Source organism: Convolutriloba macropyga, chromosome 10 (assembly GCF_964194025.1).
Source record: "Convolutriloba macropyga chromosome 10, txConMacr16.3, whole genome shotgun sequence".
NCBI classification, from domain to species: domain Eukaryota; kingdom Metazoa; phylum Xenacoelomorpha; order Acoela; family Convolutidae; genus Convolutriloba; species Convolutriloba macropyga.
In genome coordinates this window covers 23,736,846-23,752,465 of record NC_134477.1, presented here as the reverse complement: position 1 = coordinate 23,752,465, position 15,620 = coordinate 23,736,846, and the positions used below count along the sequence as shown (strand labels likewise).

Below are 15,620 nucleotides of genomic sequence, written 5' to 3'. Positions count from 1 at the left end.
TCTTATTAGTCTTTTAATGAATCAACTAAAAGCTGTTGAAACTAAAGGCTCTTAACCAAACTTTGAAATTAAGAAAAAAATAACTATCTGAAAAGTAATCAAAAATTCTGTTTAATTGAAATGAAGAAAGAACTGAAAAAAAAAATTACATGTGTATTTCAAACTTTGGTAGCGTCAATTAGTTAGTGCAAAACAATTTGTTTTCTAAACTTGACAAATATTTCTTAAAACCAGTAAAAATGTGAAGACAATCACTTAATAGTTTTTTCTGACATTAAACCAGATGCGACAACTTTGTGCACAAACTAATTGGAAACAGGATTTAAAGATATTGATCCTCATGCCAAATTCGCATCTATTTTTGACCGTTAACTCAATAACCAGCTGAGGAAAAATATTGCATCCTTGTTTCATTCTTTTTGATCATAGACATTGATTGATAGTAACAATGATGGACAAAATAAGACAACAATGTATCTTGGATAAAACTCTCAGTTCTCTGTAAAACAGAATGTCATATTTGATTTTTCCTTCTTCAAGTTATTCGTTTCGATTTTAATTAAATGTTTGTCTGCTCCTTAAATTCATGAAAAGTAAGACAAACAAAAATATTAATTAAAACAAAAGTTTAAAAAGATAACAGAAGACTTCAGGTTAAAAATTAATTAATCAAATACGGCAGGCGATTTTTCTTTTAATAGTGAGGAACTATCATCATAACACCAGAAGTCACAAAAAAATTCAATTTTTAAAATTTTTCGAAATTTTCACTTTCTTTCAAAAATACGTTTGTCTTTTCAACACTAATTTTGGCTGCAGTTCTGGCTTCTTAAGATTCAAAACTCGGAGTTTTGGAGTTTTTTATTGTATGGGTTTTCTGAAATTTATTGAAGAAAAATAAATGTGTGCGTGTGTATTTGCGTGTGCGTGTGCGAGTGTGTTTGTGAGTTTTGTGCGTGTGTGTCTGTGTTTGTGTGTGTTTGAGTGTGTATTTGCGCGCGTGAGTGTGCATGTGTGTGTGTTCGTGTGTGTGTTTGTGTGTGAGTGCGCGTGTGTATTTGCGTGTGTGTGTGTGTGTGTGTGTATGTGTCTTTGTGCGTTTGTGTGTGTGCTTGTTTGTGTGTGTGTGTTTGGGGGTGTATTTCTGTCTTTGTGTGCGTGAGTGTTTGTGTGTGTGTCCGTGTGTGTGTGTCCGTGTGTGTGCTTCTGTATGTATCTTTTTGTTTGTGTGTGTGCGTGTTTGTGTGCTTGTTTGTGTTTGTGTGTATGTATTTATATATATTTTTATCTCATATTCTTCGGTATCTACATGAAACTTAAAATAGTAGAGAAAAAAAATTATAAGAATTGATATTTTCACTCAAGAAAGGCCTGCCTATTCCCAAAACCATTGAACAGAAAAAGTTTTTTGGAAAGGGTTTTTTAAAGTTTTACTAAGATCGAAAGTCGAATAGAATATACTCGGATGCTTTCAGCAAACTCAGCATAAACAAATGTCCAAATACATGATATACTGGGTGTTGCAAATTGCTAGCCTTGTAATCTTGCCTCAACTATTTGAATTTAAAGCAAAAACTTTCACACTGCCATTTTTTACACTTGTTTACGGATTGAAAAAGAAAACTATTCATCAGATAAATATGAAGAAGGGCTGAGTTAGGTTACTTTAACACCCAAAAAATTTTTCATAGCAAACGTCAGAGCGGCGTAAAATTGAAGACTATCAAATGATGACTTTTCTCATAAACTTAGGAACAAAAAGAGGTTAAAAATGGAATTAAAAATTGACATTTTCTACTACCCGAACAGCTTGCGCTTCGATCTCATCAGCTGAGTATCGTAAACAAACACAATGAATAAAGTATTTTATTGCAATCTTCCGTGCTGAATACATTAATCTTGTCGGGTCGAAAGAATGCAAAAAGTTGAATTTTATTTTGAGCTAAAAAAAATTCAAAAACTATTTCGGATATATAGTACTCATCTATGCAAAATATACAGTGAAAGTCTTGATTACCTAGAAGTACTTTACTTGATTAGCAATTAAAGATAATTTAGTTCCAAACACTGGACGTGAATTTCTATATTTCTTAGATTCAATACATGGCCTCAAAACAATCGAGCTTAACAGTAGGAGGTTAGAAGGAGGTTGCATAGTAAAATCAGGTTTCTATGGGTGGAAGAATTAAACTTCTGACTTCTGATTGATCAGTCAACCAAATGTTAGCGCTAAAACAAAAATAGAATCAAATTTTTTTGTGACCACAACTTATCGACATAGCAATAGAGTGTGGGTGTGTGTATGTGAGCACGCGCGCGCTCGCGTGTGTTCGTGTGTTTTAATATCTTACTTTCTTTGAAACCTACATGAAACCTGAAATATTTAGAAGAATTGGTATAAAACTTGATACTTTCACTCAAGAAAAAGGCCTGCGTATAATTCTAAAATTTTGAACAAAATTAGTGTTTTTGAAGCAGCTGTTCTAAACTTTACCAAGATCAAATGTCCAATAGAATATACTCAGATACTTTTAAAATGCTCAGTATAAACAAATGTCTAAATAGCTGAGATACTGGGTATTAAAGGTTTTAAAAATTGCTAGCCTTGCAATCAAGCCTCAACTAAAATTATTTAAAGCAAAAACGTTCAAACTACAAATTTCTTTACACTTGCTGTACAGATTGCAAACAAAATATTCATCAGATAAATATGAAAGAAGGTTGTGTTAGATTTTTTAAAGACTCAATACAATTTATCGTAGCAGAAAATGAGAGCGGCTTAGTATGGAATACCATCGAATGTTGATTTTTCCGGTAAATTTAAGGAACAATAAGAGGGTAAAAAAATGGAAAAAAATAACCTATTCCACTACCTGAAAGGCTTGATCTTCAATCTTAGCAACTGAGTCTCTAAAAAATAGCATAATAATTATCTATTGCATTGTTCCGTGCTGAATTCATCAACATTCATCTTGTCGGGACAAAAGAATGCAATAAGTTAAATTTTAAACGCAATTTTCACTGGAAAAAAGCTCGTCTTTATAGAAACTATCTGTGCAAACTATACGGGAATATATCTGTGCAAACTATCTGTGCAAACTATAGATTACCTAGAATTATTTTAATTGATTCGCATGTAAAGTGAATTTAGTTTCAAATACTGGACGTGCAATTCTATATTCCTTAGATTTCATACATAGCATCAATACAACGGAGTTCAACAGTATGAGTTTAGGGAGAGGTTGGATATTAGAGTCAGGTTTCTATGTGTGGAAGAATTTAACTTCTGACTTCTGATTGATCAGTCAATCAGATAATGATAGCGCTAAATCACAATTAGAATCAAGTTTATTTTTACGACCACTACTTATCGACATAGCAATAGAATTCGTCAGGTAAGTTCTTCTTTTGTTTTGTGAACATTTGACAAAGATTGGCTTCTAAGTTTCTTGATGTTAAAACCATCACATATCTGAGCTCGGTATTTTAAGTTATTATAATTTAAAAATAGTTTTAAGTGATTGCCTCAACTAATTTTAAAAAGAATTGAAAAATTTTTTAGCAATAAATTAGCATGCTCTAGTTGAGGTTTTACATTTTAAAGACGACGTCACCTGCGACCGATAAGCATCGAGAAGAATCAACAGACGTTAGTTGTTTTTATATAGTTTCGAGTTTTCTTGCATCAGAAAAAAAATAGTTCTCTTTAAAGTCTTATTTAAGCGTTTGGACTTAAAAGCTAGCTGATACTTTTCAATTGATTGTTTTTTTCTATGTTACCTAATCAATTTCTTTTTTTTGGGGCAAAGATGGTGCTAAAATATAGGCAAATATAGATGTGTCGTTAATTGGTTATAATCTGTCCACCTTTGTTTTCTAAGCTTAGATCATTGAATGTGGTCATAGAACTTGACTTTTATTAGGTAAATTGCAACTTTCTATCGCGCTATTTGGATTTCTAACATATTTCTCTCTTTTTGCCCAAAAATTTTAGGTGGTGTGAACCCAGGATGCCGAACCCAGGATGAGGTGCGCGACCCAACCCAGCTCTGGTCAGACTATCCAGACTAAAATCGGCTCTGATCAGCCGATCTAGACCAAAAATGGCTCTGATCAGACAGACTTAGTCGCGCACTGGGGGTGTCAGACTGACTTGTGCCAGACTATCCAGACCAAACCACAAAATTATCCAGACCCTAGACCACGCTCTGATCTGACTATCTAGACTCTGGGCGGGGCTCTAATCAGACTGTCCAGACCGTAGACAGTGATGCCAGACTCTGTGGATTGGTCGCGCTTTACCCCCCGTGTGCGACCCAAGGTGGTCTGATCAGGGCTGGTTTGGTTCTCACACCTCATCCTGAAGTTAAAATTACGAATGAGTAATGAGAGCCTGAGTGGTTACAGGTTACCGTTGAAAGTGGAGTTGGAAGCTACATCAGCATCCACTTTGCAAACAACATATCTCCTAACCCGACCACCTTTGAGGACGGAGATATCCCATTCACGTGAGTAATCTTAATTAATCACCTTAATTTTGATGAAAACTAACTAATGAAAAAAACTAAAAAAGAACAAGCAACAAGAAAAGAAGTCAAGCACACCATACTCAGGCGGGTTGATCGACAGAACAGTTGCTTTACCTAACCATTGCAACGTATTTCACTTGGATTCGAGAACGGCAGACATTCATGTTGGTACTCACTTCTCACATTCCGCTACCTGGTCGGGACTCGAACTCACTCCTGCTGTCCCTCCTCAATCCTTCAGTCTGCGTCTCAGCCCCTACACCCCTGCGCTGGGTCCCCCCGTTTTTTGCACTTCCATCCGGCGTCCATTTCTATTTTTATCCCAAATGTTTCAATGTAGAAATGTGTTCTGAATTAACACAAAAATCAAACTGCGTTTAAGGTAAATTAAGTCTTTTCTAATAAGAAGACAGAATATATTTTATATCGGCCAACAAATTTTAGGAGTTAATTTTACTTGATTGTGCTCCAGCTAAGAAGTTGGATTGTTTTCTAAACTTTATTTAACTACCTTTCGATTCAAAACAGCAGTTGCAGAAATTATCGAGGAAATTGGCAGCGCCTGATGATCATACCGGAAAACTTTAGTGTGAAAAAACTTTTTGAGACTAAATTGCTGTTTTTTGTCCTGGTTTTCTCGCCACTTTGTTTAATCAAGCTCTTTGAGAACAGTTCCATTTTCTTCTTGGTTGGAATGTATAAAATTGATCGGTTCTGAGTACTCTAATTCAGTTGTCGTTTTAAGGTTTTTAGAAATAAACCACAGAAAGAGAGATAAAGCACGCTAGACTCGGAAACAATAATTCTGACCTTCAAAACAACAGAGGAAATGCAACTATTTACAAAATACAGTGAACGAATTGGGGTTTTAACTTCGCCCAGAACTGAATGAAAACAATTCATTACATCAGTGTACGGGCAACGAAGAGAAGGCTTTTTTCCCTCATTTTAACAGGAAGTCAAGCAGCAGTTTTTCAAGACTCTTACAAGACTTTTTCTTTCCAAATTCTTTTAATAGGAATAACCCACAATGACAATGTTTCTTAATACACAACCTTGCACGAGATGAAAACCGTAATGGATACATTTTTTCTCTTCAAAGTTTCGAAGTCTTGAAAGAATCACGCACAACTTTTGCAAAATGATGAGCCGAATAATGTCAAGCTTGCCCTAGCATAACTTAAAGGTTCCAAAAATGCTTTTAAGAACAATGGAGAATGCGTTCAATTTTACCAAGATCCAAGATTACGAAGAATGCCTTTTTATCTGTGTAATTGTGTTAGAATATAATTCTTTTAATTATTCAATTAATTTAATTTGATTGAATTTACATCTCTTTGACAGTCAAGTGGAGGTTTATTTCCCTGATTTTTTCTTTGGGTTTTTTTTCCGAAACCCGAGATTGCAACAAGTTGTCATTTTAAGGTTATCCATAAGCAGACAAGCGGTTGTGAATGTGCCAGGAGTATGTGCCACCCTGGACCTCACTTTCTACAGCAGGGGATCTGAACAGCTTTCCTCTACCAGCCTCAGTAAAGTGGGACTCCCCCCAACCGGACCTTCTTCCACTCCTTTCCCAGGATCTTCCAAAGTTGAGATGCACTTCTTCCTACGAGATCCACATCAAGTAGGCATTCTTGTTTAGTAAACAGATACTGCAGCCCCGATTCACAGCCTCAAAGGAAGATAAACCTTTGTAAAGAGCTGCAGATATATTTTTTAAACATAATAACCGCTAAAATGATCGCAATGAACAACAGCTAATTCAGTAAACTCAGAAACATTTTTCGCCTTTTTGAGATTTTTTTCGGGCAGAAAATGCACAATCTCTCTGTGAATGTGAATTTGGTTAACTTAAAACCGATACGCCAGATCCGCTGTTTTTAAGAGGTTAGTTTGTAGAACCCTTTCACCGTTCACAAGTTTTGAAAGTCAGTTCTTTGTGTTGCTTGTCGTACCTATAAATTTAGTTTCTTTTCAAACGTCTCGATTTTTACGACTCAAAGAGGAGTAATAGTTGAACGTCATTTTTGATTGATAATTTTTTGGAATGTATTTAAAACAGGATCCGAAAGTTAATGCGAAATGTTAAAACTATTTTTTTTGGTCAAACGACTGAAGAAATCGAAGAACAGATAATTGTTTGTGTTCGAGTCATTTTTTTGAGCGAGATCAAGAAAAGAAGGTGTGCAAAAGTTGTCACGAAGCGAGAAAAACTTTTTGATAACGGGCGGAAAGCAGTGTTTTTTTTAAGTTTAACTCCAATTTTCTCAATCAAAAGTGTTTCTCACAATTATTTAAACAGTAGTAATGTCTTTGGCCATAAGCATTGACCATAAGCATATATAACACGTTTAGGATCCTTTTGCAGCTGTTTTTACCAGTTTGTTTTTTTTATCAATATTAGCATTTTTCTTCAAAACTTTAATGGCATTTACGGAGTTGTGGGGCTAAAAATTCTTGCTCTAGAAGCTTTGTTGGTCTTTCATTTTGATTGAAAATTGTTTTCATTTCTTTTTTCTGAAGAAAATTGCGCACATTTTTCCCAAGCTTTTTAATGTTTTGTAAGGGTTTTGCCTGTTCCACCTAATAAATGGCTTCCCGCTATAATTTTTCTGGGTTCATTCTCAGTAAAGAGTTATCCTATCCTATAAGTGTTGGTACTATGCATTGACACTCCAGGTCTTCACGTGACAGTTTTCACTAGGAGAACTTACACAAACTTCTATTTTTTCAGGCCTTTTTTGTTCTTTCAGTTTCCCACAGTTTGTTATTTCTCTCCAGCGTTTTGGATTAGTGAATGATCAGGCAGAAGTTATAAAAAAATTTCCTCGAAATAGTTGCCGGGAAGAAAAGCTAAACAGGGCACTTTTTACCTAATTCGATAAAACATTTTTTAAATTTCTGTCAGGTTTTTTGATCTTTTCATTTTTTAATTGTTTAGTGTTGTTTAAAGTTTCTCCGTTGAATTTGCGTGGTTTATTGATGTACTAGATATTTTAATTAAAATTTTTTTAAAATATTGGTTCAAATTTAATGGAGAATTTTTTTTTCGAATTTGTCCATAATTATCTCCTCCTCCTTTTCTTGCTTTTCTCTTTATGAATCCATTTTATTAGGTTGTCGATCAATTGCTTGTTGAAGACAGAAAAACAAAGATCTTTTAATTGAATGAATAAATTATCATTAGGCCTCAGTTGAATGTAATTTGGATGTGGCATAAACTGAGCCATAGTTTGAAATATTTAATTACATCACGATCATTAACAGAAGAGAAACAAAAACCAGAAAAATAAAAAATACAGCCTCGTCTATACTTCTAGTGATCTTATCATTTTAAAAACCATCGTCTGGACCTAAACTAGCCTTCATGTTGGTCTACTTCCTTTGGAAACAAAATAAATTGTAATTATTTTGTTTGCTAGCAAAAGACAAAAATCAATATGTCAAGAACACAAAATAATTTTTGGAAAATTATCGAGTTAAACTAATAAAAAGGAGAAAAACAGGCAAATTGTTAGTTCCAGGACACTCTCATAGGAATAAATGTAAAACAACTCCTCTTTGGTGCCTGAGAAGATTATATCAGCAGTTTTAGTGTTTTGTTTCCGACAAGTTTAAACAAATTGTTCTATAGAAGCCTAATTTAATCAATTTTGATGAAGGGCTGTTTTTTTGAAAAGTTTGGTCAAAAGTTTGCAAAAAATGTTAGCCAAAAATTTGAATGATACAGTTGATCAATACTCGTTTGTCTCTAACCATAAAAAATTAATAACACTATTGTTAACAAACTTAACATGCTTTTGAACAGAATTGACAATAAAATGAGCAAAATGTGGCAAATGTGGACAAAAAAACTGAATCTAGGTAATTGTTCACATAACTTTGAACCTCGATAGCTCTGATGGAAAAGCGCATTTCATAAAACATTTTTTTTAATTCTATACTCTAGGCTGGACGGGATTTCTAACGATACCACTCACAATTTTTCAGTCAATTGACTGAACTAAAAACCCCAGCTCAGCATTTTGTTCCACCCCCCCACCACGGTTGCTCGGAACAAATATGTGTTAAAGTGGCGATGCCTTAACTTTTGAAGCTCAGTTGATGTAAAGTTTGCTTAAATTAAGAATAATTAAGGAAAGTCAGATTCTTTTTATCAGCAATGGCGAATTATGTTTATTGAGATTTAATTTAACCTAAATTTATTTATTTTGATTAAGCTCAATTTTGGTCCGTTTTAGTTCAGATGCGTGTTCATTTTCTACTTCGATTTAAGCAAATGCGACAATTTCAAGTACCTGAACGAGTTTCATTACTCAGCGCCGGACGAGCACCATTGGGCTTACCATCAGTTACTTCCACAATACTGGGAGAGAGACTACAAAGTAGAGGGCACTAATAACTATTACGCTGTGTTCTACCAAAACGGTATGGATGAAGCGGGAAAAACTTTCTATCTAAATGTGGTAACAGTCAGTTGTGATCAGTGGAGTGATGTGTTGCACATGAGTGCGGTCAGCGAACCCTATGCTGTCCCATATCCATAGTGACGTCACACAGGAGATTCAATCACATGTCTACAGTCGGAAACATTTCGCGCATCTGTGAAAATACTGTCTCTTAAATTTAACTGAGTAAAAAGCTCGAAGTGTGTTTTTGTATATCATGAACTTTGTTTATCATGTATATCTTTCTATCTAAATGTATATCCTTCTATCTAAATTTCTATCATAATTTTTTTGAGCTGGTTAGTCAAAACATCATTATTCCGGTTATTCAAGCGTATTGTCTGACTGATCATGCCATTTTTTGGATATATTTATCTTTGGCTAGGTGGGGGGGGGGATGTCTGTAGTTTGGATAGGGAGGAGGTATTGTCAAGGGAAGAAACCTGCTCAAAACAGCCTTTTCGACCTTGAGTACTATGAGCAGTTCTTAATAATTGTATTAGTAACTAAGTTAATGCTGAAATCCAATGCCCACGTCCTAAAAAAGAAGTCAATCCTCACAAACTAAAGTCAAGAGTTTAAGTGATGGACAAACATGCTTCAGCTGAAATAATAGCTGGTAGAATAGCTCGTGCCATAAAAACCTAACTAAGTCCACCTTTTCAGGAATATCAAAAAAGAAATAGAAACATGAAACGACTAACGGCGGATGAATTGCTCTCGAATGACTAAGTTTTTATCGCTCAAAATCGTTTTGATAGTAGCAGCAAACTTGACTTCAGAAAGCAAGCAACTTCGATCAATAAAAAATGAAGAACTCAAGCGTAAAAAAGTCACTCAAGAAGTAACGCGATGATATAGAACAAAAGCGGGTTATATTTTTTACCAGTTTTTACCAGCCCCCCCCCCCCAAGCTTAGCGGGCTTATATCTTTTACGCTTCCGGCGCGTAAGCTACTTTTTTACATAGTAACGTGCTATATGTTGTGAGAATAAAAAACACATTTTAGTAAGGATTAGGATTTTGGGCGTGTGTTGTGGGAGGTAGGTAGGTGGTGGAGGTAGGAAGTGGGCTGCGGTTTGGTAGGAGTTGGAGAGGTTTAAGAGGTGTAGGGGTAGGTGCGGGAGGGAGGGTTGGTAGTTAAAGGGGGTGACTGTCGATTGGTGGGAGGTTGGGGCGGGGTGTAGACATGTTGATTGGGATGGTTGTAAGGCACTCACGTTCTAATGCTGAGTGTCATAAACCGCAAGTTTCAGAAAACACTCGGGAAGAAGAAAGATTCGGTTAGACATAACGAGCTTGTCTTAACCAAAGCAGTCTTCATCGCGCGACTTTTGGAAAAAGCAATGTGTTCTGCAAAATTTGAATACTATGCTAACCTGGTATTACCAATGCAGTAGCAGATATGAATTTTAATTATTCTCTCGCTTTTCAAGATTTTCCTTAAAAGCTGCCTTGTTGTATGTACTTTTTGAATGCTCCAAGGCGCTTTCCCTACTGCAACGTTTCTGATGTAGCTTTTTTCACAAAATTACTTCCTAGCTTTTAAATTGCTTTGTTGAAGTTGTGATTTATCTAGACAATTTTACTTTTGCGTTAATTCAATATCAATTTGTTGTTTGCTTGATTAATAAATAAAGATACCTAAACTTGACATCAAAATTTTGCTGCCAATTGTTTGCTTTTTAATTTTTCTCCAAAGTATTGCATCTTTCGATTCTTTGGTTGACAAGGAGAATTGAACAAAATTTGGTTAACATTTTTTGATATCGGCAAGAGGTTGTGGGCGTTGTTTTGTGTGGATCCTCTCAACGATTCCCAAAGTTTCGTAAAATTCCTGATAAGATAAAGTGGTTGTGAAAAAGATGATTACAAAGCTGTTGTCCAAAAAATGTTTTGCAAAAACGCTGGCATCAAAACATTCTTTTGCTGGTTTGGGTTTCTTGCTTTTGTTTTCTCGTTTTAAAATTTCAAAGTATATCAATGAAAAGCAGTAAATTTTGCTCCGTTGAGTAAACTGCAGCCAATTTGGAAAACTTTTGAAATTATCTCAGAATTGAATGTTCAAATAAAAATGTCTTCTTTCTTTTAAGTTTTTAAAAGTTTAGCCTGAGAATCATTTTTCTTAAGCAATTTTTTAAATGCTCATGATAAGTGTTCAGCTTTTTTTATCGAGTATTCGAATGTGCTCTTGTTTTGTTACGGAAACATTTTTCATAAATCCTGAAATGCTATGCGATTGCTCAAGCTGATGCTAACATCGCGGAAGATTTCATTCGAATTGGTTTCCTCAAAAAGAATTCAATGCAAATATTAGAGCTGGGAGGATTATTCGGAATATCTTTTACAAGCTTCCTACCGTGACGCTAGCTCGGCGTTTTGTCTTGAAGAATATGGTGGTTACGATTTGTTTTATGGAGGAAAGAGTATTTTGATGAATAGTTCGGGTTTTCCTGTTGCGTTTTTGCTCTGAGTAAGTGGTTTTCTGGCAACACCTTAAGACTGCGTAGCGGATTTTAAAGGAATTTCTTTGTTTCGTGAGACAGCTGTCCGCAAATTTGATCGCATCATGGTTGGTGTTGCTCGGTTTGCCGGCCATAGCTGCCGGCCAAATATTAGATATGTCATCTGCGAAAATGGTAATCAGAAAAGCATTCAATTAGAATTCATTCAACCGATAAATTCTGGAGAAATCACAGTGTTTTATTCTCATGGCGAATTTTTTGGTGATGCGAATCAATATTGTAAATGTCAACATGCTGATCTTCATCAGGAAAAACCGATGATCATATGGAAATTCCTACTCATGAGAGTTCAAATACTCGTCATCATTATCCAGTTATGCGAAAAAGGTATCGATTTTTATTTTTTTGAGAGCATTTAATTCTTGCAATCTGCGTGGTCTCCATTATCAAATAATCTTGGTTTATATTGATCTAAAATTTAAATGTTTGCTGATTATTTCCTATTGCCAATCTTAATGTTTTCTACGATCTCTGACGTTTCTTCCTCTCTCCCTCAGCCTTTTAACTCTCGTTTTTTAATTTCCTCGCGTTAATGAACTGGGCTCAAGTACCCTACTGTTGGAGGACATTGCTTACGAAAAGACTCCTCTCATTGGGTGAGTTCAATAAAAATTCGGGCGTGTTTCTAATTCATCAACAGATCGACTCAGCTCAACACAAGCATCTAGGAAAAGTTATCTTTACATAGCGTCCCACACAATCGGGTCGTTGATAATCAGACAAGTTCAACTAATTGCTGCGTTCAACTACGGGGCTCGCGACAACAGCATATTAGCTGATCCTCGTAACGAATTTATAAATAAATGGAAATAAAGTGCCGTCAAATGGAACTCCGTGTTTTTTAATAGTACCGGTTCCGAAGAGTCTTTCGACATAGGTTTGGGAAATCGAAAGAATTCGTGACCTTCTAATGCGCTGAGATTCAGAAAGGAAAAACTGCTCCAGACCCTTATCCTCAAACAGGGCATTGGGCTCAGTGATGCTATCAAATATTGCGGTAAAGATATCAATGCTAATCAGGATGTCAGTACTCATGATGTTAATAATGGTGGTGATAGGGATGATAATGATGGTGATAATGTGCATGACGATGGCGCCAAAGTTGACGTTAAGGATGATGTTGACGACAACAAACCCTTACAACATAGCTGGCAGATTGCCAAAAAAGAGCCGCAATAGCTTCGTAGATCTGCATCCTCAAAAAATAGTAGAAAGACGAAAAAAATGAAATTTTCATTTTATGGTGAGATGTTATATTTTGACTATGAATCTGTATAACTTATTTCTGCTTCTATTAGCAGCTCTTAAATAACCTTCAGTTAGAGTTCAAACTCGCTCCAATAAGAGTGAAAAATAACATCGTGCACGCAATTCAGTTGAAATTGCATGAATGAATGAATAAACATACCCGGCAGATTGCCGGAAAATAGCCGCCGTTGATTCCAATAAGCATGAATCGGATTGACAGAATAGAAGATATTGAAAAAAAAAAGATTTTTGTACAAAAACATTTTTTAAGTCCGATTTAATTTGATGGCAGTTCGTAGTTGAACATAACGTACTTCTGTTTATTAGAGAGAGGCTACAGGGGCTACTATCAATACCAATAAGCATTAGAGAGAGGCAACTAATGCTTATAGGAACGAGGTTCAAATAGCGGGCATCTAAAATTGGGCTTTATGGGTTTATCCCGTTTCTATTTCTGACCTCAATTTTTATACTGATTGTTCATTTTGAATTGCTTTGCTGAGCAACTGATGTTCAAAATCACTTTTAGCAGAATGAGAGAAGAGAGAAACTAGCCTAGAGAAGTCAAAAAGATTTCACGCAAAATGTTGAAAAGGCGGCAAAATGAGGTAAAGCGAAACATTTTTTTATTCGACGAAGTAAAAAAACATAGCAGGACAAGCCCTGAAAAACAATCCAAGGAATTGAATGAAAAACAGACCTAATGTACCTGACCAGCAGATCAATTGAACAATCCTAGCCAAAAAGACGAAATCTCGAAAGTTGAGAAACTAAAGGAATCAAACAAAACAAAAAAAAACAATTATTCCTAAAACTCTCGAAGCTTTTAACCTGAAGGCCATTTATGACACAATGCAATATAGTCATTAACTCACGCAAAAGACTTGAAAGAGATTAATTTGACACTAAAAGTAGATAATCTCGAAAAAAATGACAAATTGACAAATGCTTCAAAAAGAAACGGGACAAATGCTTCAAATGAAAAATTTAAAGATATTTTTCGCAAATGTGTCTGAAAAAAAGTTCAAATTCATTTTTTCTCTGTGGACTTCTGTCTTGAAACCCATCTGCAACATTTAAAAAGTTTCGTTGGCCAATAAAGATAGTTAAACTCAGAAACTGGCAAATAAATTCAAAAAATTTGAAAACAATCAAAAAAATTTAAATTGCAAGCTTTATTTAAAAAATTACCTATATTTGCTATCTAAAAAAACAGAAAACTATTTTGTTGCCACTAGAAACTCTGCAAAAACATACTAGCAAACTCAATAGCAGCAAACCCCTGGCCACTGAGGAAAAAGACTAAAATTTCAGGAAGTCAATGAAAAAATTACAATTCGAAAATCGCTAAAATTTGTAATATTAAAATCTTGAAACACATTCCCCATTACCACTTGAAACTATGCAGTAACCTATTATCAAAACCTAAAGGAAATGTTTTGGCTGTTCAGGTTAGAGAAAGCTAAAAATTGACAACAATTTTCAAAAATTTGAAAAAGATGGCTTATGCCATGGCCAATAAAAATTTTGCAGTAAACTATTAGCAAATCCCAGGCGAGATTTCTTGCCCCCTGGAGCTCGAAAACTTGAATAATGACAATTAATGTCCAAAAATTGGAAACAACTGCAAGTTTTATTTAGAAAAATTGGTAAAATTCGTGAAGTTAAAAACCAACCCATTACCACTAGAAACTATAAAATAACCTATTATTGTGACACCAAGAGCTGAAACAACAACAATATTCATAAACTTTGTAACAATTTTAAAAATTAGAATGAATTACCGTGTTTATGTTTGGTGTAGCAATACAAATAGCTCTTAAAATGGCCATAAAATGTAATTACGTCTTGCAAAATACCTTTACCAACTTTTACAAACCTCAATTTCAGACTGGTCCAACAAAAAATCCGAAAAGACGAAAAAATTGCAACATTTTGGGCTCAAAAACTTCTGAAAATGACCTGTTAACCTTGAATTACGGCCTTCCCAGTAGCTTCACCACTCTAAGCACTTGATGAACTACTTAACGCGGCTAAGGACCTCTAATGAAACTTGATGCCCGCTGAGCTTTACCTGTTTATCCCGTTTTGAAAGCTCAAAGTCACGAAAAAGGTGTGAAAACATCTTACAAAAATAAAAAAAAAGACAGAGCACCAATACAATCCAATTCTTGGATTGTAAAAAAAAATAGGAGCGCTATAATAGCCGGCTGAGAAGATGAGGCGGCTATTAATAAGTGATTGTGACGTCATATGGTCGTAACAACAATCTTGACAACGAAATAAAAAAACAGCAGGACAAGTCCTGACGTGTACAACTCAAAGAATTTTCATTGACTAAACAAACAACTAGACCTAGAACGGAATATGAATGAATTGGGAATACCATTTAGAAAACAATCAGATAAAAAATCGAAAAAAGAGCCAAATTCAACGTCAAAATGCCGCATGTGAATAAAAAACCACTAGAGAGAAATCGAATTTTTGTTCAAACACCATTTAACACACTACACTAAATTTCGAGTGAAAACGTTTCATCCCGCAAAACAACTCGATTTTTCGCTCCATTTCCTGCTTCGGCGTGACCAAAATCACTACTCCAATTTGACTTCAAAAATCATGAAAATGAGTGAACAGATCCTAAAAGACAGCGCCCCAATACAATTCAAATTCTTTGAATTGTAAAAAAACCAAGAGAAGGCCAATAATAGCCCCAGCTACCGCTGTTCGGCTATTAATAACAGACTAGGCGTCTTCGGGAGGCTAGCTTCATTGGGGGGGGGGGGGGGTGGGTAGAATGGGATTGTGACCAAGTGGGGTGGGCGGTCACATTGTGAATTTATCTCAAACTGTTTCGGCGAATTGCA

The 15,620-nt window shown here is 35.3% G+C and overlaps 1 protein-coding gene across 2 annotated transcripts in view; it reads left to right on the top strand.

The window, feature by feature from the left end:
* The window catches only part of LOC142348373 (uncharacterized), a 216,132-nt gene extending 206,797 nt beyond the window's left edge, over nucleotides 1–9,335 (top strand). For both annotated transcript variants that reach the window (XM_075399697.1, XM_075399696.1), the window contains exons 18-20: nucleotides 4,408–4,508; nucleotides 5,955–6,156; nucleotides 8,774–9,335. In XM_075399697.1, the coding sequence (XP_075255812.1) occupies nucleotides 4,408–4,508; nucleotides 5,955–6,156; nucleotides 8,774–9,079 (609 nt within the window). In that variant the 3' untranslated portion in view covers nucleotides 9,080–9,335. The remainder of the gene's footprint in view (nucleotides 1–4,407; nucleotides 4,509–5,954; nucleotides 6,157–8,773) is intronic.
* Nucleotides 9,336–15,620: the final 6,285 nt, after the last annotated feature.